Source organism: Numida meleagris, chromosome 6, assembly GCF_002078875.1.
Source record: "Numida meleagris isolate 19003 breed g44 Domestic line chromosome 6, NumMel1.0, whole genome shotgun sequence".
In the NCBI taxonomy this organism is placed as follows: domain Eukaryota; kingdom Metazoa; phylum Chordata; class Aves; order Galliformes; family Numididae; genus Numida; species Numida meleagris.
In genome coordinates, this window is record NC_034414.1 from 56,742,707 (window position 1) to 56,768,389 (window position 25,683).

The 25,683-nt window shown below is 43.5% G+C and overlaps 2 protein-coding genes and 1 non-coding gene across 3 annotated transcripts; 1 reads left to right on the forward strand and 2 right to left on the reverse strand.

The window, feature by feature from the left end:
* On the reverse strand, window positions 102-10,819 carry PSMA3 (proteasome subunit alpha 3). The gene is made up of 11 exons (XM_021403237.1): window positions 10,660-10,819; window positions 10,188-10,270; window positions 8,878-9,001; window positions 7,827-7,928; window positions 7,620-7,693; window positions 6,974-7,046; window positions 6,132-6,197; window positions 3,206-3,252; window positions 1,003-1,070; window positions 799-863; window positions 102-280 (listed from the first exon to the last, which is right to left on the reverse strand). The coding sequence occupies exons 1-11, from the start codon at window positions 10,678-10,680 to the stop codon at window positions 236-238; spliced, it is 768 nt and encodes a 255-aa protein (XP_021258912.1). The 5' UTR covers window positions 10,681-10,819; the 3' UTR covers window positions 102-235.
* TRNAK-CUU lies at window positions 10,919-10,991 on the forward strand. The gene has a single exon. It is a non-coding gene; the product is annotated as a tRNA-Lys (tRNA).
* On the reverse strand, window positions 11,566-20,028 carry ACTR10 (actin related protein 10 homolog). Its single transcript, XM_021403236.1, has 13 exons — window positions 19,763-20,028; window positions 18,633-18,705; window positions 18,126-18,208; window positions 17,416-17,524; window positions 16,060-16,167; window positions 15,647-15,714; window positions 15,405-15,484; window positions 14,989-15,024; window positions 14,274-14,353; window positions 14,110-14,183; window positions 13,604-13,685; window positions 12,744-12,945; window positions 11,566-12,050 (listed from the first exon to the last, which is right to left on the reverse strand). Exons 1-13 carry the CDS (start codon window positions 19,945-19,947, stop codon window positions 11,869-11,871), a joined length of 1,362 nt encoding a protein of 453 aa, XP_021258911.1. The 5' UTR covers window positions 19,948-20,028; the 3' UTR covers window positions 11,566-11,868.

Here is a 25,683-nt window from a genome sequence, read left to right on the forward strand (position 1 = left end):
CTACACAAGCCTGATCACATCTTTCCATCTTAATGACTGTTTTGATATGTAGTTCAGTTTAGAATAGAGATGCATTCTTGATTTTGAAATAAAAGCTAACAGACAGTAAAATGGAAAATTTATTAGTGCAAGTTGGTCACTTAGTTTCCTCCAGCAAGTACATAGGAGCATCCCATGGCTAATGCATTATAAACAAACCTGTACTAAGTCAAACTTGTCTTGAAGTAACAATGTGTTACATATTTTCGTCATCTGATTCATCCTCCTCTTTCAAAGATTCCTATTTAGAAAAAAAAGTTTAATTAAAAAAGGGAGTTTTGCTGTTGTTTTACAATTCTCTCTACACATACCAAGGCTAGTATTCAGCCGGCCTGGTTTCTACTTAAGAATTTAATACTGGGCACCACTACTGCTTTTAAAGCAATATAAAGCTGTCAAATGCTGGAGGACTAGCTTTCTCCAGATGGCTACTTTTACAAAACATTTTAGTTTACATGACTTACTTTCCTATTCACTTATATATCTACTGAAGAGTTAATACATTTACTTCTGAAGGAGAAAGGAGGTGGGCAAGCCTGTGGCCATGCACTGTTTTTAGAAGAAAGAACTATCTCTGGATTACATGGAGAGATCTTCACAATTCTCTCCTCAGGATATCAGCTTATACATAAGTGACTTGTCCAGCTTTACCTTTTCTAGTCCTCACAATGCTATAATCCTACTCCTTAGTTCATTCATACTATTCCAGACTTGTCAGAAAGAGCACTGAAATGACACCAGTGTAATGTCAGACCTTACCTTGGCATATTTTTCTGCTTCTTCCCTTATGTCTTTGGGAACAATTTCATGTTTTCCATTGGTTACTGCAAATAAGAAGAGTACATATTAGGCAGAATTCATCCAGCGCTGTGTGATAAGTAGAACATTGCTTCTGCACTTTCTCTTTAATACAGAAAATGAGAAGCTTTCTATACTGCTTATAGAAGTTTAGAAATGCATTACTTTCTCCAACCCAGCTGAGTTCCAACTCGAAAGCTTTATCCTTTACTTCATCATGAACGATGTAGATTCTGGAAAGAATGGAGAGAGTAGAAGTTAGTACAGATTTGTTGACAGGCAAAATATACTTCCTTCCTTTCACAGATTTATTCCTCTGTTGAAATACCATTTCTTATATGTAATAGCAGCTTTCCCCTCTGCTTTCTCTACAGTCTCTCCCTTGTGCCCTTCCCATTTCAAGAGAAAAAAACTACATCAGAGAACATTCTGGAGTTAAGCATTACTAAAACAGTACATTACATGATTACAGATAAGATGCAGGTTACCCATCTAGGTGAGATGCTGAGTAACCCTACACAGAACATCACTTTTACAATAAATGTTATTAAAGATTGCAGTACTGTAGAACTAAGGCTATGACATCATTGCCTGCTTCTGCTGAATTAGTCATAGTAAGGCAGGAACAGCCTGTATTTCCTCTGTAAATCTTATTTTAGCTTATACTTGAGAGTAAATCTGAACACCATAATATCTTCTGATTTGCAACCTGCGCATAGAGCTCTCCATCCTGACTGCCATGCCTACAACCACTTACAGCCTTCCTTGAGAGGGTAGTATTCCTTCAAAAAGACAAAAGCTGAAATACACCAGCCATTTCTAGCCAACATAGGAAGGCTGGAGACAGGAAGGATACCATCACTGAAAAAGCAAGTGCTTTTTTTCTGGTATTGTGAAACACCTAGGAGAAAAAAGTTGCACTGGTGTCCAAAGAAATACTGTACGTGTACCTTCTGAAACCCTTCTGTCACTGTTAGACTAGACTTAATGATGATTAAGTCCATCTACAGGGCTTTGTTAGGTGCTATGCTGGTTAGAAACTTCTCAGCAACAATACAATTTCTTCAAGAGCTTGTAACAGTATTACTTTGGACTCTGGCAATTGTTTTAGGATTAAGAAACTATTAAAATGTTTGGTATCTTGCAAAATGCCACTAGGGCTAGGCTTAAGATTGGGGAAAAAACCCACAAAACTACCTAGAATTACTGCTTATTTTCGAGCTGAGACAGAATTGAAGAACAGAAGGTTTCTAAGCATTGGAAGGCTTGTGCCTCATTTGTGCAGTTTCAGAATTGTTTTGAGGTCCTTGTTGGGTTTCAAGAACAGAGAGCCCACACATTCTTTCCTTTAGCAGCTAACATGATAGCCTCTGACACAGACTCATAACTAAGCTCACACGCTGCAACACCATTGATGGAAACATTTATTTCTTCCTTATAACCTCTAAGTAACAGCCATAAAAGGCTAGAAATTATTTTTGCAGCTGCATATTATTAGATTTGTGACAAGCACAGAAGTATCCCTGAAAGCATTAAGTACTGTAGATAGCTGAAAGGATACTTGTATTTACTTGAAAAGATGTTAATTCTCCAAGTACTTTCAAGATTACTGCTGGCCAATTTATGCTGCACCTTAGCAGAGGTCTTCCTAGTATCTTCTTCCCCCCCCTTTCTAGTACATGATTTACTGAATGACATGGCTTTGCCCAGTAAGCACACTATACTCAGAGTTCAGGTGATAGGTCAGTGATGTGTCATCTGAAATTGCAACAGTAAAACTATCCACTTAGGTTAGTAAATTCAGTACTTCCCATATTTTCATGGGGTATCAACCCAATTATTTAAATGAAAACAGGAAGAAAATGAGGCACAACTCTTCAAGTGCTTGAGTCTTTTAAGCAAAGAGGAAGGCTTGGTCAAATCTCAGCTTCATTTCTGGCTTGGTGCTTAATGTCTGAAGCATTCAGTCATCGTTCAGTCTGATAACAAAGCGTGTATCCCTTACTTCACAATCAGTGTTGAAGAGTTTCCCCATCTATCACCAGCTTTCTATACTTGAAAAGCAGTGACTATATTCAGACAGGTTAAGCATTAAACACTACAGCTGTAACTGCTCTGTGTTACAGGTGTAGTTTAAGATTATAACGCTTATTTTTTCGCATCTCTGGTCACTTCTCAGAACTGAGTAGCAGGTCCCATCTCACAAGAAAAATACTAATAGAAAAACATACTAGAGTCAGCATGAGCACTCAGCTACAGAAGTGAAACCTGGTACCTAATGTAAAGGGAACGCAGTTTCAGTTTGAAGCCATCCCAAGCTCACCGGAGCGCGTTATTGCTGAGTTGGAGAAACAAGTTGCAGACTTACATTTTCGCAACCTCTTTGACAACGTCACGGCAAGTCATTTCCTTCATCTGGAGACAAAAAACATACAGCTTAGACAACATCCTGTTTTGCATTTCCACGAGGCCAGAAAACAAGTGACTGTGACGTGCCTAACGAGCTTGAGTGTGGGATGGAATTTATTCTCTACAATGCGTTTCTCACTCACAAAAACAAACCTGTCGTTACTCATGAGGCCAGTCAAAAAGTACAGTCTAATATATTGTACATTTCACTGACTTACCCTAGCATAAAAAGATTTAAGTTCAAAGTGTTCTTCTTTCTTTTCCAATTATCTTACACCAAGCTCAGAGCAGAGCTCATTGGCTGTATGTAGTTTGCCATCTGTCAGATTCTCAACCAGTTTTCAAAGCCGTATTACAGAAGTTAGTTTTGGGAAGCCTGTGAAGGACAACAGTTCTTTGTTGATGCTGAGTCTCACAGCACTTCCTAGGGGTGTAAGGCACACGCCCAAGTAAGCAATGGGCCAGAGAAAAATGCAACATGCCTGCTTAGGTAGATGTGCCATCACATTTGTGTCTGTCTGTTTAGGAAACTTCTTGGAACGCATTGTCCCAGCCCTTACGTTTGTGACTCAATCCCTAACACAGCACTGACTTCTATTTACATGTATCATTTGTGTCACGCAAACAAATGCTACGTGGATTCATGCATATGAAGTTAGTAGTGAAACAGGAAACCCCAAAGGTCTGCTACTGTTTTGTAAACATGCTTGACAGAACTTGGAAGTGTATTTATCCTTTTATCATTCTTCTTTTCCCATCCTAGTTAATTTTGCAGATAATAGGAAATACTGTAATGGTTTATCACAGGAGTTTATTACAGTTATGTCTATATATCAAAAAGTGTTAAAGAGCATCTGAAAATAACGTGAGAAGCACTGCAGAAGAGATGAAAAGATTCGAGTACGCTCCACACGAGTGCAGATTCTCCCACAACAGAAGATACCAAACGTTTGCATGAGATGCAACAGGTGTGATCAATGCAGCATACTCCACTTGCAGTATTTCACATACTGCATCCCCTCCCACATACAGTATCTGTGTGCAGTACCTGTCAGACAGGTTTCAAGGTTATGACAATATTCCTGCCTCTTACTTTCCACTTACAGTCACCTTTCACAGGACAGAATCATAGGAACAGACTTCTGTAGGCCATGTCACCCCACAAAAGCTTTTGCACTTCTGTCTTCTTCCCATTTCAGTTTTGCCATTTGATCAGAAATTCACGTGAACAAAATCAGCTCTGCCCTGGGAACCTGTTCAGTCTACAGTTAACAGGAAGCATCAGCATGCAAGACCATGCTTGCTTCATGCTGCTCTGACAAGATCCTGCTGAGGGCATTCTGCAGCCAAGCCATTACAGAAATCAGTGCAGCTGTGCTGTATGGCACACCCCTGTTCTCATCTACTTAAATTTACAGGCCCTGCTATAAGCTTCAAGGAATACAAATACTTACTACCTCTACAAAAAAATTAAGCAGTAAAAAAAGTTTTTTGGAAGTCCCAGAACTGCAGAGAAAATATTTTTGGTAAATTAGGTATTACCCAACATAGTATCTTTATGCAAATTTGCACATATGATAACTCAAATGACAACTTCTCAGATGCCAAGATTCCAGTATCAAGATCAGATGATCTTGCAGGATTCCTACTCTTAATTTGGTGTTCAAGCAGCTGACCAGATTCAAGACTTGAATTAACTGAGTCTTAAATTAGTTTAACTTTTCCCATAATTTTTCAGTTGTGATGCTTAACCACCACCAATGGATTATTCTTAGGAGTCTACCAGATGAACTAAGCTCTTCAGTGCACAGCTGTGGTGCACATTTGGAGGTGAAAGCTGTAAGTAAGGAGCAAGCAGAGTATAAAATAATAATACAGTGACCCAGGCCAGGTGTAGGGGTTATCCCATGGTAACTGTCTCCAGTTCCAAGTGTTCCAGGTATTACAACACACAAGGACAGAAATCTTTCAGGATTCTAGCCTAATTCTAAATTGGCTTAAGGCACACTTATGTATCAGTAGGCTCCTCTCCGTGGACTAGTTCTGCACAGCCAACTATCTACATGCTCATTCAGAAGGCTACTGAACAACTTCAGTGTGCATTCACAGAACTTTCTTGTAATGTATCAGATTCATTATAGCATTGTACAAGAAAGAAACGCCAAACAGAAACTGCTCTTTTGGATTTCACTGAGTGTGCCATACAGTTGCATTCTTCCAAGTATTCACAGCACTGAAGTCCTATTTATCAGACACGTAAAATGTTTTTGGAGAGTGTATTACACTCAACAACAGGCTACCTTAGCAGGCTTTTGAAAAACAGAAGAAAAAAGGGGCAACATCAACACCAGCCCCCTAGGAAACACTGTTGTACCTGGGGAGAATTTCACTTTTCTCAATTAACATTTCCAGAGACAATATTCCAGCGGTCATTTAGTATTTTGCAGTTCCACTCGCTGTCTGTAACAAAACCAGCTTTTTTTTTTTTTGCAACTTCTTAAAGAAAAGGATCAGCTAAAACCTTTAGAAATGAAACACATTCCACCACCCCATACAACGCTGACCTACGGTTTTAATTCACAACTAAAAAAAAATAAATAAAAGCTTTGTTACACTTCTGTAATCATTCAATTCCTTTGTTTGCTGGTATGCATAGGAGCGTATGTTTGTGCTTCCCCTTTGAAAAATGCGTGCTTGCTATGGACTACCCATAGCCCAGGGTAAAGATGTCAGAAATACTGCTGCTATAGAGGCTAAGGCAGTGTATGAGGAAATACTTCTCCTGCTTCTCTTGTATTTTATGTATTTAAGGCACCCAAAAAGGTAATATTATAATGTAGAAATATCTGTCCTGAGAGCAACACAGCAGAACTGAAACATCCTACCTGAAGTTTTTCAATCTCAGTTTTTGCAGCCTGCCTGGCTTTACCGATGGCACACCCCCAATAACCCTAAAAAAAAAAAGAAACAAAAAAGTACAAGTTTAATGAAATATTAAGTCCTCTACAATTCTTACTATTACACAGCATATAACAACTCCTTCACTCCTGTAACAAGGCAGAAAACACTGGTACTGTTCTCTCTCAGATGAGATTCCCAAATTAGTAGATTAAGTACTACCACCCTTGAGAGAAAAGTGCTCAGTAGTTCCTCTAGGCAGAAACATATCTGCTCAATTTGTTGCAAAAGATCTTACTATAATTAAAGACAAACTAGAATTAGAGAAGTTCCGTAAGAAACAAACATACAAAGGAAAAAACAACACAAAAGCCCCACCTACCACAGAAATACTTTGAAGTGTGAGCACATAAACCTCAGCACTGTCCAACAGTAGAGGTATTACACATACTGAACAAAAATAACAGCAGAAGAGTGTGCTTGTATCACACCATGCATAACAAAGCTGAAGAGTTGGTTGTGTTAGCACTAAGAAAAATATCTACTTTGGTTTGAACTGCTGTTAGCAGCCTTCTTATCTGAACCTGTGCACCTAAGTATGCTGTGAATGGAGTATCACTGCAGCACCTCCCTGTGGCAACATATGGGATTTTTTTCCTCTGGATATAACCAGGTGGAATGAACTCCCACATTAATGAGAGGCAAGCTTTAAGAACTAGTTTCATGGAAACAACGCTACTTGTAAGAAATACACAACATGTTACTCTTTTCCAAACCAGGAACCTTTAAAAGAGGAACTTCAAGACAGAAATATTTCTAGAGGACTCACGTATGAAACTCCTGATGGATCAATCATGTAGAGTTGTGCACCGTCATCCTTATCGTAGGACCCCAACATGAAACTGGTTGAGAAAAAGTGAAATCAAACAGTTGTTCTACCAACCCACCCAGAACAATGGCAACTAAATCAAATCAGGACTCCTACACTCTTGGTGCATAACCCCTGCTATCCTGCTACATTCTATGAGCAGTTTGTCTGAAGGGCTGGGTGTTACCGTAACACCTATCTACAGTTTACAAGGAACATTTTACTTGATCTATAACCAGACAGCAGATCTCAGTTTATTAGTCCTTCAGTACTACAGCCACGTGGCAGTTATTACCTGTTCTTTAGGGGATGATCACAGAGAAAAGTTCCACTTTCAAGACTGATTCAGATTCAACATCAGCTCAGCTTCAAAACTGAGGGGCAGGCAGGCAATCTATGCACAGCCTGGTTTACTCTTAGCCAAATATAGGTTTTTTCACTTCAATTTTTCCACACACAGACAAAAAAAGGACAAGGGAATCTCTCCCTAAGATAACTTCTAGGTTACCAGAACCAAAGTTGAAAAGTGACTTTAGAAAACATGAATAGCTCCAGCATTGCAGAGACAAAAGGTCCTTACAAATAAGCATATGTTGGAAAGACCTACCTGCAACCAAAAGGTCTGACGGCGCTGTATAGTGTGTATGCATGCACATACATAGCCACTCTGTCTGCAAGATGCTGAGTGGGAAAAGAAAAAACAACTGGAGGCATTTATTTGCAGAAATAAGTAGACCTCAAGTAATAACATTTAACGACCAGCGTCAAGATTAAGAAAGCCAGAAACTCCAAGTGAACTGCACCAATTTCTTACCTTCAGTGGAATATCGTAGCCATAGTTAGTCCGAAAGTTCGAAGCCTCTTCTCTAGCTATGTCTGCCAACGAACGAGCATCTGCCAGCAGTCCTGCTACTGCCTGAAAGGAGAATTGCCATCAGCTAGCCCAATCGCTGCTCATACAAAGCTTATGAATGATAGTCTAATTGCACGACTTATTAAGGTCTTTACAAATGAGTTCCATCAACTTACCTGCTAGCAAGCTTACAACATGTCATAGAATCACAGAATCATAGAATGGCTTGGGTTGAAAAGGACCTCAAAGATCATCAAGGTTCAACCCCCCTGCCAAGTGCAGGGTCACCAACCACTGGACCAGGCTGCCCAGAGCCACGTCCAGCCTGGCCTTGAATACCTCCAGGGACGGGGCATCCACAACCTCCCTGGGCAACCTGTTCCAGTGCGTCACCACCCTCTGAGTGAAAAACTTCCTCTTAATATCTAACCTACATCTCCCCTGTCTCAGCTTAAAACCATTCCCCCTTGTCCTATCGCTATCAACCCTCACAAACAATCATTCCCCCTCCTGTTCATACGCTCCCTTCAAGTACTGGAAGGCCACAATGAGGTCTCCCCGGAGCCTTCTCTTCTCCAAGCTAAACAAGCCCAGTTCTCTCAACCTTTCCTCATAGGAGAGGTGCTCCAGCCCTCTGATCATCTTGGTCGCCCTCCTCTGCACTCGTTCCAAGAGCTCCAAATGTCAATATGATTAGATATCAATACAGTGTTGAATTTTCCTCTAGGAAAATTAATAACCAAGCAACTCTGAACAACTTCCAAGACATTTTAAACAGCCTTACAATAAGTGCTTATCTTCTGTTTTAAATTTGGAATTCTGTGTGTGGAATTCTATGTGCGTGCAATCAAGAGCTGCAGAAAAAGTCCAAAAAAATCCACTGGCATTTTTATGTATGCAGAAAGCCTAACGTAACTTCCACAATCTCTTATTATTGATTTTGAGACCTGCACATTTCTATTTTTGAGTTGGAAGTCCCCTTCAAATCATGAAAAATTAAACAGCACCTCACCATTCCAACATGTCGGTCAACGTTGAAGAGACGTTTATTGGAACCCTCTTCATACAGCTTGGACAGAACCAGTTTTTCTACTCCAAAGACAACACCATCTTTGCATCTTATCCCAATTGCTGTACTGAAAGACAAGATAAAGGGAAGTTTCTCTTACACAGAACTGTAAAGACGAGTAACAAAGCATTAGTAAATGCATTAGTAAAATAGATAGAATCATAGAGCAGCTTAGATTGGAAGGGAGCTTGAAGATCATCGAGCTCCAGCCCCGTGTGGGCAGGGTTGCCAACCACTAGACCGAATGATACAGTGACATGATTTCAACAGAAGTAGGTCTGTTAGAACTCTCCAATTTGTGCCTGAAGAAAACAAAGGGGGGCACAGAGTAAGCAAATAAACATGCTTTCAAAAGTGAAAGAAGCTGATGAGGCCTTACCCAAAGAACTGAGGACAGAATACATGCAGTGGAAGCACTGTCTGTAGCGACTGCAGAGCCACTGCCCCTCCACCACCCTGACCAATACCAATGTGAGAAGCACAGATTTCTTAACTTTATCTTCTGGTAGATTCATTATTAGTCCAGGAAACGTGACAGCTTTTCTCTAACCCTCCAGACATGCATCATCAGTCACAAATAACCAGGCATGACAAGAACCATGACACCAGACAGTCTCACTGATCCGTATTTGCCAGCGCGTGGCCACGATCAGACACAGCAGGGGTGATCCAGTCCTTACCTGGCTCATCAGTCACCCTGCAGTTACCAGAGCACAGCTGGGCTGTTTGTTCTACACCTGTGCCTCACATATACTTGAAGGAAAAATGATGCTCTCAGGGAAGCTGAAGCAGCTCCAGCAGAACTCCGACACCCTCAGGTTCCCAATGAACGCACAGAAGTTACCATACACTAACTGGGCTCTGAGCACATCAGCACTTCATTTTGTGGATGTGAATTGAGGCACTGAGTTTTTAGATACTCTGACAGCTCCACTCCCTCAGCAGGAAGCATCTTACACACACTAACGAGCTCTGCAGCCAGGTCTTGCCCCACAACCTAAGATTTATTGCTTTATCACACCGGGCTAAGTTTCCAGCCTTGCTTTGCATTCTCCACAACACACCCATTTCTACCAAGCTGCAAAACAGGCAAAGCTATCACACGGCTCTCACTCTCTATGTGAAGCCTCCCAAAATGAGGGAAAGGACACCACTGCCCGCAGCTTCACTGCTAAAATGAGTTCCATCTGCAAAGCCACCAGCTGCTCTGAAAAAGGCCCTCTGACAAAGAGGGACTCAGACGTGTGTCCTACCTGCTGTTCTCCACGGCCTTCATCGCGTATTCAACTTGAAACACTCTGCCATCTGGAGAAAACGTCGACGCCGACAGGTCATACTGAAGGAAAAAAAGTATTGCTCAGCACGCAAACAAACGAAAAGCTACACCATACCCCGTTATTTTCAGAGTAGGTCTGCGCGTGCGGGCTCAGCCCCCAGCAGCTGAGCGCGGAGCTCGATGCGGCCCAAAGGCAGCGGCGCTCCGTCAGCTCCCGCCCAAGCACCCGCACGGAACCCAAAGGCGCAGAGCCGCTCCGAGCACGTACGGCCCCGCGGCCGCCCCCAACCTCGCAGCGGCCCGCCCGGTGCGCTCGGCCTAACGGGCCGCAGTGACTCAGCAGCGGCCGAGGCCCCGCTCCGGCCCTGCCGAAGGGAGCTAGCAGGCCGCCGCCGCCGCTCCCCGAGCGCCCGGAGCCGCCCCTTGCCCGCCGCGCGGCCCGCACTCACCCCGGTGCCGATGGAGCTCATGGCGGCGCCGCCTCAGTCGGACAGAGCCCCCCTCCCGCGCCGGCCTCGCTCGCGCTCCCGATCGCCCAACAACGCACGACCCCATTGGCCGCCGCGCCGGCCAACCAGCGTTCCCCGGAGGTGGGTTTCGGTTTCTAGGCCCTGCCGTAGCGGTGGGCGGGGCGCTGGCAACGGCCACTTCGATACGCACGCGCTCGTCATGTGGTGAAGAGCACGTGCTGGGAAGCGCTCCACAAGCGCCCGGCTAGCTCAGTCGGTAGAGCATGGGACTCTTAATCCCAGGGTCGTGGGTTCGAGCCCCACGTTGGGCGGGAAGCTTTTTTTGCTCTCCGTGAAAGAGCTTCAATGAGGAGGAGCCGGGTACCCGGTGGCTCAGGTCCCGCAACCTCCAGGAGCTGCTTTTGCCCCGGCAGACGCTCCAGGACTCGGCGGCAGCATTGTTCCAGCAATCACAGCAGGGACGATTCCAACACTCCGACCACCAGCACTGCTGTGACTGACAGTGCACAGCAACACAAGCACAGCCTGGCCCTGAACACCCCTACCAGCCCCACAGCTGGATCCCCACTCCTTGCCATGAAATACCTGCTCCTTACCAAGGCTGCCAGTGCAGCACAGAGAGGGGACAAGTCAGGAGTCTGCATACAGCAGCCTGCACCCTGGGGACTAAGAAACAATTGCTTAAAGCCCAACTACCCGAAGTTCCCAACCAGTGTCAATATCAAAGCATACATTCCTCCTAAGCACTGAACCTCGTAGTGCCTTTTCATTTAATACATACTGCTGCAGGACAATGAAGTGGTGAAAACTTCCACAGATGTTTCCCAAAGCAGCCAGTCCTTCATTCTTCTCAGAATACCTTAAATCAAAGCATCTTAAGACAAATCACCTTAACGATGTCATTTACTGCACAGATAAATAGCAGGAACTCGGGAAGCTACAACTCGTGACCACACACATTTCTCCAGAAGGTGACAGTGTAGCATAGTAGTTAACAGAATTAATTTTTAAACAATAAATGAACATGGTTTTAAACATAGTGTTAGTACCACTGTACACCCCCAAAACATACAGAGCGGTCATATTTAATGGCATTACACACAAATTACTTAATATTAAAAAAAATCCTACTCATATACATATGTACTTGAAACAGATGAGGAGAATCCTCGTGTAGCATTTAGGTGCTTATTTCTCAGTAGAAAAAGCCCTCTTCATCAGCGGTGGGGGTGCTTTTCCAACATCAAACATCATCTCCAGTGGAGGATTACTGAGACAGCACCAGTCAGGGATGCGCCCTGTCTGGCTGTAATATTCTCTGGACACAGATCGGCTCCCAAGGATGTCCTGAAGTGCTCCAAAAATGGCTCCTATGTTATTGAAAAAAAAATATACAGTTTTGCATTAAAAAAGGAACGAAAGGATCTAGTTAGTTCCATTTTAAGTAGCCCCGTCTGCCCCAAGCTGCTCCCTTTTGTGCCCCGTGAAAGTAACTGAACAAGAAAATCACCACGTGGCTGAAAGCTCCTCTCCCACGGAAAGGTGCAACACAACAGCCATAAGATCATCTCCCAAGCTGCAAGGAGATTCAGACCACAGCAGCTTGACCAGCAGCACCACTGAGAGCAAACATCAGGGAACCTGATGCTCATGAAGTTAACAGCCTCCAGCCTCCCCCTACTTGCAGCTCCCCAGGCACTAATTCAACTTGTTCTTTAAACAAGCAGGTTGCTGTGCACACAGCAGGTCTCTGCTCCCCCGAATTCCTTCACTGGTGCCACCACATGGCAGGAGCCACGCACTGCACTTGCTCCCACCCTGCTATTTCAAATTGCAAGTCACCTGTTTCAAGTTCCCAAAACCTGTGGCTGCATTCTGCACCAAGAACGCCTCTAAGGCAGTGGACTTCTTCCACGAGGGCTTAATGATTCCACAGAGGTCAGATGTAGTTTGCTTCCAATAGTTCATCTAAGTTTGACTGCTACTTATTCATTACAAATCCCCCTTGGGAGGTTTGTTTTTCCACTTTGTACCCGTGCTTCAAAGTCTGCTTTCACTCTTACCTCCCAGCCAGGCCACGTAGTTGGGTTTGGCGGGTGGAGTGTGAATTTTGAAGGTTTTAGTGGCAAGGACTTCTTTGTACTTCGGTTTTTCTACCAGGTACCTGATTTCAGCCATGAGTCTGTGTAGGAATCCTGGCAACATGGCAGTGCCACCCATAACCACTAAGTTCTCTGCCAACTGCTTCCTGGTGTCTATGGGACACTAACAAGAAAGGGAATTGAAAAGAAAAAAATTACTTCAATACAAGTTGCACATGCATGCTTCCAAAGGTCTCTCAGATATTCAGTTAGTCTTTCTAGGCACTCAACCACTTGTTTCAGCAAAGAATGAGAAAATATCTACATCCTTTTCCACCTGGACTTCACAAGAAGACCAGGTTTAAGGAACCACCCAGCTGAGGCTGACAGGAGCATGCTGTGAGTCACTGGAAATCCCTTTAGCTGAGTCTGGCCAAGACTAAAGACAACCAGGGTATCAGTACCATGAATTCCCATCAGTTCAGGGAGAAGAAACACCAAAGCTTTCAGAGCAGGAAAGCTGCGAAACATGAGCTTGAATTCCTTTCAGCTGCATGTGGGAGAAAGATGTTACAGAAGTCTCAGAGGCAGAAAAGGTCAGAAAGGGCCAAAAACCATCCCAAAGAAATTGCAGTGTACCAGAGAACACAAAACCAGTCACAGAGGGAATGACACACAGTGACTGGCAATCCCACAGTAATTCACCATGGGGCACAACCTGAGGAGTCACATTGTGCTGACTGCAACCTGGAGTCACGGGGATGTCACTGCAAGAGCCATTTGTAAGAGCAGATTCTCTGAGGCTAGAGGTGTGCAAGTTATTGTTTATATTATGAAGATACCTGAATGAGGGAATCTAAGATCAAAGTGGCTACAGATGTCTCTTCATTATCCTGTTCAAACAGTATTTCCACAACTGAGTCTCTGTTGAAAAGACAGGAGATGAGTATTAGCGAAAAGCAGTGCTACGCTATGAGCTAACAGCAGGGCTAGAAACAACCACAAACTTCTTGCTGACAGCATAACATCCCAGCTTCTTCTGTCACACAGTGCATATACCAGGAGGTGCCAAAGCCTCACTCACTCCACTAAAGCTGTCTCACCACCATTTACTCATTCTCCATTTGTGTTGACCCCATCATCCTGACCCCTTGGCTCTCATCTTCAACTACGAGCTCTCCAGGGAAGCAGAAATCTTTTAGCATGCGTTTGCACTGTGCCTGGCACAAAGGCTTCGGTTAAGAGACAAAAATGCAACTGCTTCACTGCAATTCAGTTTTATGAAAACCTATGTGCTCTTGAAAAGACATCCTCCTCAAGACAAACACTTCACTACAGCACTCCTCACCTGATGGAGCCAACTACATGGAGAATCTTTTCGCCATCTAAAGGATAGTCCACATCTGGAGGTGGTGAAGGACGCTAGAAATAAAAATATATGTGTTGTTTTCAAGGCCAAAATGGTTATGTCCACTTCAGAAAGGACCAGAGGAAGTTTCATTCTCCACTCACCTCAGCACTGCCATCAATGTTGAACTTGGCTGCTTGGATTTTCAGTCCACGTTGGAGATCGCTCACAAAACAAGTGCGAACTTCAGAAAAGAAAAGCAGGGGGCAGAACAGAGATTATAGAGACTGTATCAAAACCAGAACCAAACAGAAAACTTTCTTCCAACACCAGGAATTAGAAAAGCAACTTCCATTTGAGCAAGCACTGGTTGCATTCAAGTTATTTGGCATTTGACCAATGGATTTCTTCCTAGTTTGGATAGTTTCCATATATGCACTATATACACACTACTATGGCCTATTTTCTACAATTATTTAACTTTTTTATCAGTTCATATGAGTTCTGCCCAAATATATACCTTAAGTTTTTCTGGTGTAAATGAACTCTTTGGCTCAGCTTGCCCACCTGATTAACATACAGAGATCTCTTTATACACATTTCCTTTTTTGTGAAGTTGACAGCATAACACTCCTATTGCATTAGCCTACCTAAATACGAACTATTTCTTGACAGCACAAAGGCTAAACCTGAATGAGAATTTAATGAGGTTTGGTGTTTGCTTTCAGAGATGAAGAACACCGCACGTACTTCTGGTAGGCACAAAATACAATAAATGTAATGCAATAAAAATGAATTCCTAAACAGACTGCCTTGAACACGTGCTATCACACTCTCTTCTACTATGCAATTTAATAAACCAATGGCAGAAAGTTTTACCTTTTATATCCTCTACTATGTCCTCTGGAACGGAGCCTGCAACAACAACAAATCACTTAGAACAAAAGCTCTGGAAGTAGAATTTAATAATTCCAACCAAACTAATTTTGAATTCCATTTAGGACATTAAGGTTTCACTTTGACTGTAGCTTGTAAAGACTTAAGTTAAAGAACAGAAAGTTTGTTTCCTCCCAAAAGAGAATGAAAGCTTTCTACAGAACTTTCATCTGGGCTTTCATTCAAACTTAGTTACAAGTAGCTTATTACAGAATGTACTTTAAAAAGGAGAAAGAAATTGTGAGAGAAGACCACGTAAGATGTGATGAATACTATACATTTTTATTCACCGTTAATATTAATATCCTCTTTCCCCACTGCAAGTTCACAGCACTCACACTTCAGCAAACAGACCTTACCCATTACAGATGGAAGGCTTTGTCCTTTGGCTAATCCTGTATCAACCGTGCACTGCTCCAACAGCCGATATTCCAGCTCCCTAAAACACAGCAAATTAAGATAGGTAAAGACAGCTATCAACTCAAGACAACTCTGTATTACATTTATCATACAGTGTTTACTCACTTCAGCTACATTCTTATAAATACAGCCTGAAGGAGATCAGATCTCCATAAGCTGGAATGTGTAACTGTGAACTTACTTGTGGATTGCCTTTCCTCCCAAAGGAAGAGAACCCCAGCAGCTCAGAATTGGAATTCCCTCATAAATCTATATGAAGATCAGGAAATTCTCTTTTTTGTCATGAGTTTCCAGCCTGCTGGAAATAGACGCTTTTTCTCCTCAACATTTTCTGGCACTCTCTACCTTTCTCCAAAAGGAATTACTACTGTATAAACGATGGAGTTGCAAATCAACCTTGCAGCCCCTAACACCTTTCTCAAGCTTCAGTGGGACACAGACTTGACATGGCAGCTGTGAGGAGATTCCTCAAGTTATAATATCTTCTAAACAAAAGCTTTATTGGCTGATATTTTCACACTTTGTCTACGAAACAGCAGCTTTTCATTACAGCCTTCCTGTTGAAAGTTTTCACATTGTATTAGTAAAGGATACGGGCAGCACCAAGCTTTCTTTATATCCACAGTCTAGCACCATTGCAGAATTGATCCCAAGTGTCAGGAGAGACATTAGATGACTTGGAGCGAACAAAACAGAAGGTACCTAAAAGGAAACCAAGGACAGAATTGACAGAACGGGAGGAAAAAAACAACAAACACCCAGTGCACTAATGCATTCACAGGATGTTATCCTAAAAGCAAAATCCAATCAACTGCAGCTTGAGGAATCCATTTTTAATTTAGTTTTTATGGTAGTGTAGTAATTAACAAAGCAACAGGATACTGACATCTACATTGATCTCGTTCATGGTACTTTCAAGGCACTTCAGATGTAATTAATGGGGGAATGGACTCATATAGAAAGCATTAATTATGGAATATTGACTCTGTATTAAAATGTCACTCATTCACTGCATGAGATGGAATTATTAGCCAGAGAATTAACCTCCCTCCAGTATTAACTAGCTTCTTATCATACTACAAGCTCTCCCCACAATATGACTCTCCAAGTCATGAGTCACTTTGGACAACCAATTCTGCATGAGAGTGCTTTATTGAAGACTTTCTTTTACCAGTGACATTATTACATTTTTTCCCTGGAATGGGATCAGTGGTTGGGGAACAAAGAAAACCCATACAAATCTCTCAGCAATTTCAGGTCATCCAAAACTTTATCCATAGTAAGAAAAAATTACAGAATGTGAAAATTAATTGTTAAATGGGGTTGGGAAAGCATAGTGGAGAAGCACTGCAGACAAACTAGTTCCACCCCTTCATAGAACAACTTCAATCTTCGTTCTGAATTGAAAAACTACAGAATCTCCTTCCAAAACATTTGCTTGTAGAACCAGGGGTTAGCTTTAAGAAAAATCAGAAGCTATCAAACACTGATTAAGCAGAAGAAAAAATTTATTTCAGGTAAGTACAAGTAGAGCCAGAGGTTAGATTAAGTGCTAGACAAAGATATTGACGCTGATAAAAATATGAGATTTGCTGATAGAGCACCAAGAAGTGTTTAAGTATAAATTCTGGCTTCAGGCAGTACTCAGTGGGGACTATCGGATCAGTGTGGAACAGCTTGATGCAATCTGTACTTTCATACAAGCCAGATAAACCTTTCAGATTCTTCAAAGCTACTGTTTTGTGGCCTTATGACAAGCTACCCAGTAAGAAAAGAGGCTTCAGTCTGATCTCCCAGCCCCACCTCCCCAGATGACCACCTCCATTTTTGAATCTTCTTTCTCCTCTCACTCTTCTGCCATTATTTTCATTCCTTTGTCCATATCGACACTAAGATTCCTGCCTTGAAGTGCTATGCCCAGCACGTACAGCAGTTATGTAAAATACGTACCTCAAAATGCTTGAAAAGGACTCGTGCGAGCGTGTCTCTGAAGTGTGAAGGGCAGAGGACAGATTCTATGATCACAACACGACGGTCTCTGGGATTCACCAGCAGATGCCTGAAAAAATAAAAACGAAACAAATCAAGATGTGTAAAACAGAACTGGCGAGTTTAAGCATGTCATCCAAGAGCTACCTTAATTTGTTTTGAGAGACCTCGAAGTCTCTTTCTCAAATTTAAACAATAAAACCTACTTTCCTCATAGAAAGTTAGGAAACCGACTTGCAGAAGACAAGTTATAGAGCTCTCTGCCCGTAGTGTGTTGTTCTGAATGTCATGCATTACTAAACCAATACAAAGAAATGCACGGTAGGGAAGCAGAGTAGTCATTACTGGCTTGTCCAGTGCCATACAGTATAAGCACAAAACAGAAAGGATACAAATGCCCTGATTTCAACTAGAAATCAGTGATAAAGGACACAAAAAAAGTACCCACATCTGAAGACGTTAAGTACAGAACATTTCAAGCAATGATTTTTTACTGCATAAAATTAAAGACTGGAAGTAAGGAGAAAACTACCAGCTCCAACTTAGTTTTTCTTTAACAGTACTAAAAATACAATAGAAGTATTATTGAGATAAAAACATCCTATACTTTAAGACTCCATCTCCCAAACCATGACTAGGGCCTGCATGACTAACATCCAAGGATTTCTTACCTGAAATATAACATATGAATAAATTCCTTCAGATATGAATATAGCTCTTCTGTGTTAATATTATACTGAACAACTTTGATAGGCTGTAAAGAGAAAATATCCCTAGTCAGCACAAATATTAGACAGTAATTATACAGAAATAGATCATCTATCCAAGTACATACTATCTGCTACATATAAAGAGCCTGTTTTGCTGTTATGCACCTCAAATACTCACCCTAACCATGATATTTTTCATACTAATTATACATCAGTTTTCCAAAGCTACCATTCTCTACTTCAAAAAAAAGCCTAGACAGGCAAAGAAATACCTTAGTTAATATCCCAAAAATAAGACATATGGCTGATATACCAACTAATACATGTCAGTATCATACTTATATCTACCTTCAGTATTTAACAGCAGCTCTTGTAACACCATGAAGAAAAGCTGATGATGAACAGATGTAGCTGAAAACTCCCTCTATGCCATAATATACCAAACACTGTAAAGGTGAAATGGCTTACCTTAGAAACATCAGGCTTCTTTATTTCACTAGGAATAATGCATCTTGGTCCTGTTTCACCTGCAAAACCACACCTACAAGAAAACACAGAAAACCTTATAATTGGTAGTCACTACTTAGCAGACATGCCTGTGAATCAAAGAGTAATCAATTCAGAATATTTCTGCAACTACAAAGACATATTCTGCATATAGCTTTTCTATCTAGTTAGATGGAACAAGAAAGATTTCCTTTTATCGACTCCCTCTCAGCTGCATTAAGCAAAACAGGTTTACTTCTGTAAAGACTCAACTGCAAAGCTCAGCTTTGATGCATCTCTGTATTCCTACCAAGTACAATCTTTGGCTGATGATCATCCACCACCAACTTTTCTTACTGCCTGTTAAATTCCCAAAGAAATAACTTTCTGTGTTTCCATATCAGCCCTGTTTTCACTGCAGCTCTCAGTGCTCCCAGGCAGCATTAATTCACGCCCTGTTTAAATCCTCATTTTCTGGGAGATGTATTTAAAAGAAACAAGAGACAGCCTTGATGACTATCATGTGGAAGGTCCTGCACGTCATTTCACTGCTGACCAGCAGTAAACATTTTCCTGAGATCATTTCAAAAATAATTCTGAAAACAGCCATGGGTCAGAATTTAAGCTTTTAATTTCTGGTCCTAGAAGGAGTTCTCCAGTCCCAGTGCGCACATGCAGTTGGATCTACCTGTCACCCTGATAACTTCTGAGAAACTGACCAGAAGTTCAGGAGAACTTTGAAAAGGACAGCTACAGCAAAGGACAGGCACTGGCACAGGCTGCCCAGTGATGGGGTGGATGCTCTGCCCCTGGAGACTTCAAGGCAAGGCTGGATCAGGCCCTGGGCAACCCGATGGAGCCGTGGTGTCCCTGCTCACTGCAGGGGAGTTGGACCGGATGGCCCTCAGAGATCGTGGAATAACACCCCAAAAGCATCACAACGTTTGGGTGATGGGTGTCGCGCTTCTGACCTAAACCCCGGGATTCATCCACTCTGAACCAAGGCAAACATCACAGAAAGCGGGCAGGAAAGCACACAACGCCCGGCGGCACTGTGCGGTTCTCCAGCGAGGCCTGCCGACACAGGGAGCCGGAGCAAACCCCGCACTCACTTGGTGAAGGCCTCGCCCAGGTCGAGCACCACCGCAGTCTTCTCCCCGCCGCTGCCGAGGCCCTCGTACAGCGGCATCCCGGCTCCTCGGCCCCAGCAGCCCCGGATCGACAGAGGCGGAGCCTTCCTCTGCGGGGCCTTCTTCTGTGCGGGGCCTTCTTTCTGGCGGCTCGGGGAGCTGCCCATGGCGCCTGATCGTTTCTTGCCGCCCCGTCGCTCCTCCCCAACGGCCGCTGCCCGCCCTGACCCCCAGACACAGGGTCCCGAGCACCCGCCGGAGCGGTCTGAAGGAGGACGGAGCGGTTTTCCCTTCAGTTGTGCTCCGGCGTTGGCTGTGGGCAGCTATGGCGGCCGCCGTGAGGGGTGGCTCACAACAGACCCTGCTAGAGAGTCAATGATAGAATTGCTCAGGTTGGATAAGACCTTCAAGATCAAGTCCCACGTCAGCCTAACCACGCTACCCTAACTCTAACAACCCACCAATAAATCACGTCCCTGAGCACCACATCCAGACGGTTTTTAAACACATTCAGGGATGGTGACTCCACCACCTCTCTAGGGAGCCTATTCCAGTGCTTAACAACCCTTTCTGTAAAGAAGTTCTTCCTGACATCCAACCTAAACTTCCCCTGATGGAATTTGAGGCCATTTCCCCTTGTCCTGTCACCACTGAGAAGAGACCAACAGCCCGCTCTCACTGCAATCACCTTTCAGGTATTCAAAGAGAACAATAAGGTCTCCCCTCGCCTCCTCTTCCCCAGGCTAAACAGCCCTCAGTGTCATCTGAAAACTTACTGAGGGTGCACTCAATCCCAACATCTTTAGTTGGATCTTGATGAGGAACAGAAGCAGCCCCAGCACCAAGCCCTGAGGGACACCACTCATGACAGGCCACCAACTAGATTTAACGCCATTGACCACAACTTCTTGGGCCCAGCCATCCAGCCAGTGTTTCACCCAGCAGAGCCTATGCCCATCCAAACCATAGGCAGCCAGCTTCTCCATGAGGATTTTGTGGGGGACAGTGTCAAAGGCTTTACTGAAGTCCAGATAGACCACATCGACAGCCTTACCTTCATCCACTGAGCAGGTCACCTTGTCATAGAACAAAATCATGTTTGTCAAGCAGGTACCATTCACAAACCCATGCTGACTGGGCCTGATCCCCTGGTTGACCTTTAATTGATCTCTGATGGATCCCAAGATTATCCATTCCATCACCTTCCCTGGCACTGACGTGAGACTGATAGGTCTGTAGCTACCAGGATCATCTTTCCAGCCCTTTTTGAAGACAGGCATCACATTTGCCAGTCTCCAGTCAACCGAGACATCCCCTGTTAGCCAGGACTGTTGAAGGATAATGGAGAGCAGCTTGGCAACCACATCCAAACTCCCTCAGCACTCTAGGGTGCAATTCATCTGGCCCCATGGACTTGTGAGCATCCAGCTTTTGAAGCAGGTCCAAAACCATCTCATTGTGGATTATGCAGGGCCTATTCTGTTCCCCATCCTTATCTTCCAGTGCAACAATCCTGTCCATTTCTTACTTATTGCCTCCCTTTAGACACTGAAAGGGAGGAATTACTGGTTAGACTCTTAGAACTGTGGAGCCATGCCACCACGTTGTGAAGTTTGTAGAAACCAAGATATACTTAATTTTGGAACAAAACAAAAAAATGTTTGTCTGTGTGCAAGCCTGTATGCACCCACATACAAGGAAAGACTTTGACTCAGTGCTGAGGGTTTGATACCATCAAAATTAGGAAGTGTTAAGTTACTCTAAATCATCTTAAATCTTTGCCTTATAGGTAAATGCCCACACTGCTGCAAGGAAGCTCAGCCAGCACCTTCTGTTTACACAGAGTTATTCAAAGTGTCTAAAATACTCAGCATGGCTTAGATGGTCTTAGTGTTTCTGGTTGGTAAGAGCCATGTCATGAGACCCGCTGTTGGGTGGGTATCCCAGACCCAACAACTTCCTTTCCTCTGCCCATATTCTACTCTCCTCACAATAACCACATTCGTAAAACCAGCAGCTCTTAGGGCATGTTTATGCATGCACAGGATTGTCAGGCACGATCACACCCAAAAAAAAAAATCTGTCATAGGATGTTTGTATCAAAGAAGTGCATGGGACCCATTTCATTTTCAGGAAAACAAAACAGCAAAAAAGCTATTAACTGGTGGGTTGGGTGCAGACATTTGCTCACGCCAGATAGACAAGCCAACAAGACTGAAATGCATGTGACATGCAGTGAGTCAGGGCTCTAAATGAAGTGAGATTTCAAAGTAGGCTGCTGTCACAGTTAACTCAAGGCTTATCCTGATGTTCTCTGTTGCTCCAAACCAAAACTATGTACACAGCTGTTAGTAGTTCCTAGACACTAGGTTTTTCATGTGCTTTGTTGGAGTGCTGTTTGTCCCACATCCACAGTTTCTATTTAAGTTCTGTGAAGACAGAGGTGTGTGGTGAAGTTCAACGCTGAAAGACTGTGAGGTGAGACACCAAAAGCTGCTGCTGCGCTCATCTGCTTTTTTGAGCAAGCAAATCCTGTGCTACCCATCACTGGAAGAGTGGCTCAGTGTATCTATTTGCTCTTTGCTCCCATCACAGCCCTTCTGGCATTCCTAGATGTCTCTGGGTGGCAAAGCAGGGTCAAGAATGTAGAGCTACAGAGAAGGACTGGAAAGTTAAGGAGCTGAAGCACTTGGAGCATCCTGGAAGGGTTCTATATTTGGAGGAATCCTGGTAGTGTAGCAGGAGTGTGGGAAAGGTGTAAAGTAGGGGACCCCTATAGCAATAAACCTGGGGAGACTCCTCACAAAGCGCTTATAGCCCTCTTATAGCCCTTATAACTTTCCTACAAATATTGTCCTGTAATTCAGTATAAACCCCTACACTTCTCATATGAGCCACTACATCAGCTGCCGCTTCTTGGAGAGGAAAGTGAGAAGGAACAAGCTTGTAGCATCGATGTGAAATGCAGGAACAGAGAAGAGGCCAGCGAGCAAGCAGTGGGCTCTTGGTGTGGGAGTAATCATTCCCAAGGCAGCAGAGGAGGATGCCAACACACTGAAAAATAAACAAAAGCCTTTAGCAATTAAATGCCCTGAGAGGGAGTTGAATTTCTTAAGTATTTTTCCATTTTTATATTTCATGATTAGTATCTTATGCTCTTCCAGAATACGGAAATAAAGCAGAACTTTAAGCATATGCAAGCAAACATGCCTGAAAATATGTTTAAGTAACATTCTGTTGTGAGAATGACAACTTGGCTATGTTAGAGCAACACCCCACTGCACTAAGAACTCACACTCAAGTAAGATTATACCTAACTGAACTGGGCATTACATGTGAGATGCTTTTCTCTGATTGTGCTTCCTGTCAGAGAAATGATCCTGGAATTCACCAGTTCACAGTGAGTGGATGGATATGAGGAAATTTTTCATTTCAGAAAGATTTGTAATGCACTGGCACAGGCTGCCCAGGGTGGTGGTGGAATCACTGTCCCTGGAGCTGCTCAAGAACAGTGGAGATGTAGTACTGAGGGATGTGGTCAGTGGGCATGGTGGCATTGGGCTTGGAGTTGTAGGAGGTCTTTTCTAGCCTTAATGGTTCTGTGTTTCTACAGTTAACGTAAAATACAAGCATGATGTTTTCATGACATTTTCCAATCCCAGTTCTCACCTGTTTATGATGCATTACTACATGTAACACAATACAAAGCACAGCAACGTCAGCAGAGCAGCAAGGTCCCACAATACAGCAAATAAGGATTTGCTCACTCACCACAGCCATAAGTACAGAAATAAAGAAAAAAAAAACTGCTTACCTTCAGAATGCCTCAGGTACAAAGGGATCTCCAGCAAGAGACCCTTGCCTCCACTGCCAACCCTTAAATGAGGTCTGGGAAGGGGTAGATCCTGGCTCCACCCCTTCTGGTCACTCAGGTGCATTGTATGCACCTGAGCTCCCCTGGGTTGGCCCTGCCTTCCCACCAGGTGCTCCATCACTGCTTCAGGCCGTGACTTAGCATTTCTGCTACACTATGTCATATGCTTACAACACTTTTATGTTCTATATTCAATGTTTTACGTAAAAAGAAAGCAGCTTAGACAAAAGTCACAGGCCCTACTTGAAAGATATAGCCCATTGCTTCCTCTTCAACGTGTTATCACTAGATTAGGAAAGATCAGAGCTTGCTGCTAATCACATCACTGTCCCTATAGTCTGTTGGAAATCTTTCCTTAAATTACCTTAATCAATCACAGTTAACATGTGTTCTGAAATGCAAGCTGCAGCTTAGAAGTGGCTTAATGTAATGGACGGTCTTTCTCGAGCCTAACAGTTATTGATAATAGAAGACAGAGAGCTCAGAAGTGTGCCAGTGTTTCATAACAAACTCCATCCACACCATGCTGGCTTCATCACGGAAGCTGCTTGCAGAATGCAAAAAGCACTCGTGTCATCCGGAGTGTGTGACTGTTGAAGGAACAGATGGTGATGCTAACCCCTAAGAATATGAGTATAAATACACTCAAGATAACAATACAAATGAAGAAAATGATTCACAGTCTAAGGAGATGGTAGGACAATGAAGGCAGCTACTAAGCAGCAGGTTGAGGGTGTACAGCACGGGATCTCCCTAATGCAGTGAGACAGTGCTCTCAGAATGCAGCCTGTTCCTGTAATTTGTGGAAGCAGTGGTATCCTCTGCAAGCAAGGAAGCCGTTGCATAAACATACAGAAACGTCTGGGAATTAACTGCAGCCTATTGGAATCAGTTATCCTATTTATATTAAATTGTTTGGACACTTCTTTTGGCTAGTACAGTCCTCTTCATTTTTCATTTTCATTTAGTGAGGCACTGGCACAGGTTGCCCAGAGAGCTGGTGGTGCCCCATTCCTGCAGACACCCAAGGTCAGGCTGGACGGGCTCTGAGCACCTGATGGAGCTGAGGGTGTCCCTGCTCATTGCAGCCTCCCTGGGACCAGCTGGCCTTTAAGGGTCCCTTCTAACTCCAGTGACTCTATGACTTTTTATTAGACTCCACTGGTGTTCAAGCCATTGGCAGAAATAATCATTTGGAGTACCCTGCAGACAAGTTACTGTCACAGTCATCACTGTGCCCGTCCGCACGGAGCGATGGGGGAGGTGATGCTGGTGCCTTGAGGTGGCAGCTAAGGGCTGACTCGTAGGGCTAAGAGGGAGAGATTTTCACAAAGGAAATTGCTTTTCTGCACAAGTCCTGAAACATGGCAGCTCTTGGTTGAATTAATCCCCACAGTGCACTTACAAATGCTGAAAACAGAACAGAACACGTCTTCCAGCATCAACACTTTGGGCTCGATCGGAGAGAGCAAGAAGGCACCACGTGCAGCTCACGTGCTGTTGCCTTTAGTGCAGAAATGCCAACCTGGGCCCCTGCAGGCCACAGGATTACAGCTAAGCCCTATACATGTTTCCATGGCATAGCATCATTTTTTCTTGGAGAGAAAGTAACAGTCTTGTGTGTCCCCACATTGGATCGCTTTGTGTGCTCACCTTTAAGCCTCCTTAATCCCTACATACAGCTAACTGTGTCACATAACTTTTTTTTTTCTTTTTCCTTTTCCTCACAAAAGCAGTTGCATCCTTAGGGCCAGCTGTAGGCAGAGCAGGGCTGTGCTCTATCCTTACACCCCCTAGCTTGTACTGATAGCGGGGGCTGCCACCACCCAGGTGCAGCACCTTGCACTTGGCTTTGTTGAACCTCAAGAAGCAGGGAGGTTGATGCTGGAACATTGCTAAGGGTTAGCTCGCTTTGGGGTGCTGTGTCAATGGCTTTTTCTATTATCAGCCTAATTTCGTAATGGAGTATGTAGGACGGGGGGGGGAAATATCCAAGTGCTACAGGGAATTGACAGATGGTTCACATTTT

What these genes read in the sequence shown, in the direction of transcription:
- PSMA3 (XM_021403237.1), bottom strand. Translation starts at nt 10,680, where the DNA reads ATGAGCTCCATCGGCACCGGG. An exon ending in GCTACGATATTCCACTGAAG is followed by an intron (nt 7,694 to 7,826) that starts GTAAGAAATTGG and finishes TTTCCCACTCAG; the next exon opens with CATCTTGCAGACAGAGTGGC. An exon ending in GTCAGACCTTTTGGTTGCAG is followed by an intron (nt 7,047 to 7,619) that starts GTAGGTCTTTCC and finishes TTTCTCAACCAG; the next exon opens with TTTCATGTTGGGGTCCTACG.
- ACTR10 (XM_021403236.1), bottom strand. Translation starts at nt 19,947, where the DNA reads ATGGGCAGCTCCCCGAGCCGCCAGAAAGAAGGCCCCGCACAGAAGAAG. An exon ending in GGAGGAAAGGCAATCCACAA is followed by an intron (nt 15,485 to 15,646) that starts GTAAGTTCACAG and finishes GCTGTGTTTTAG; the next exon opens with GGAGCTGGAATATCGGCTGT. An exon ending in AAGCCTTCCATCTGTAATGG is followed by an intron (nt 15,025 to 15,404) that starts GTAAGGTCTGTT and finishes TTGTTGTTGCAG; the next exon opens with GCTCCGTTCCAGAGGACATA.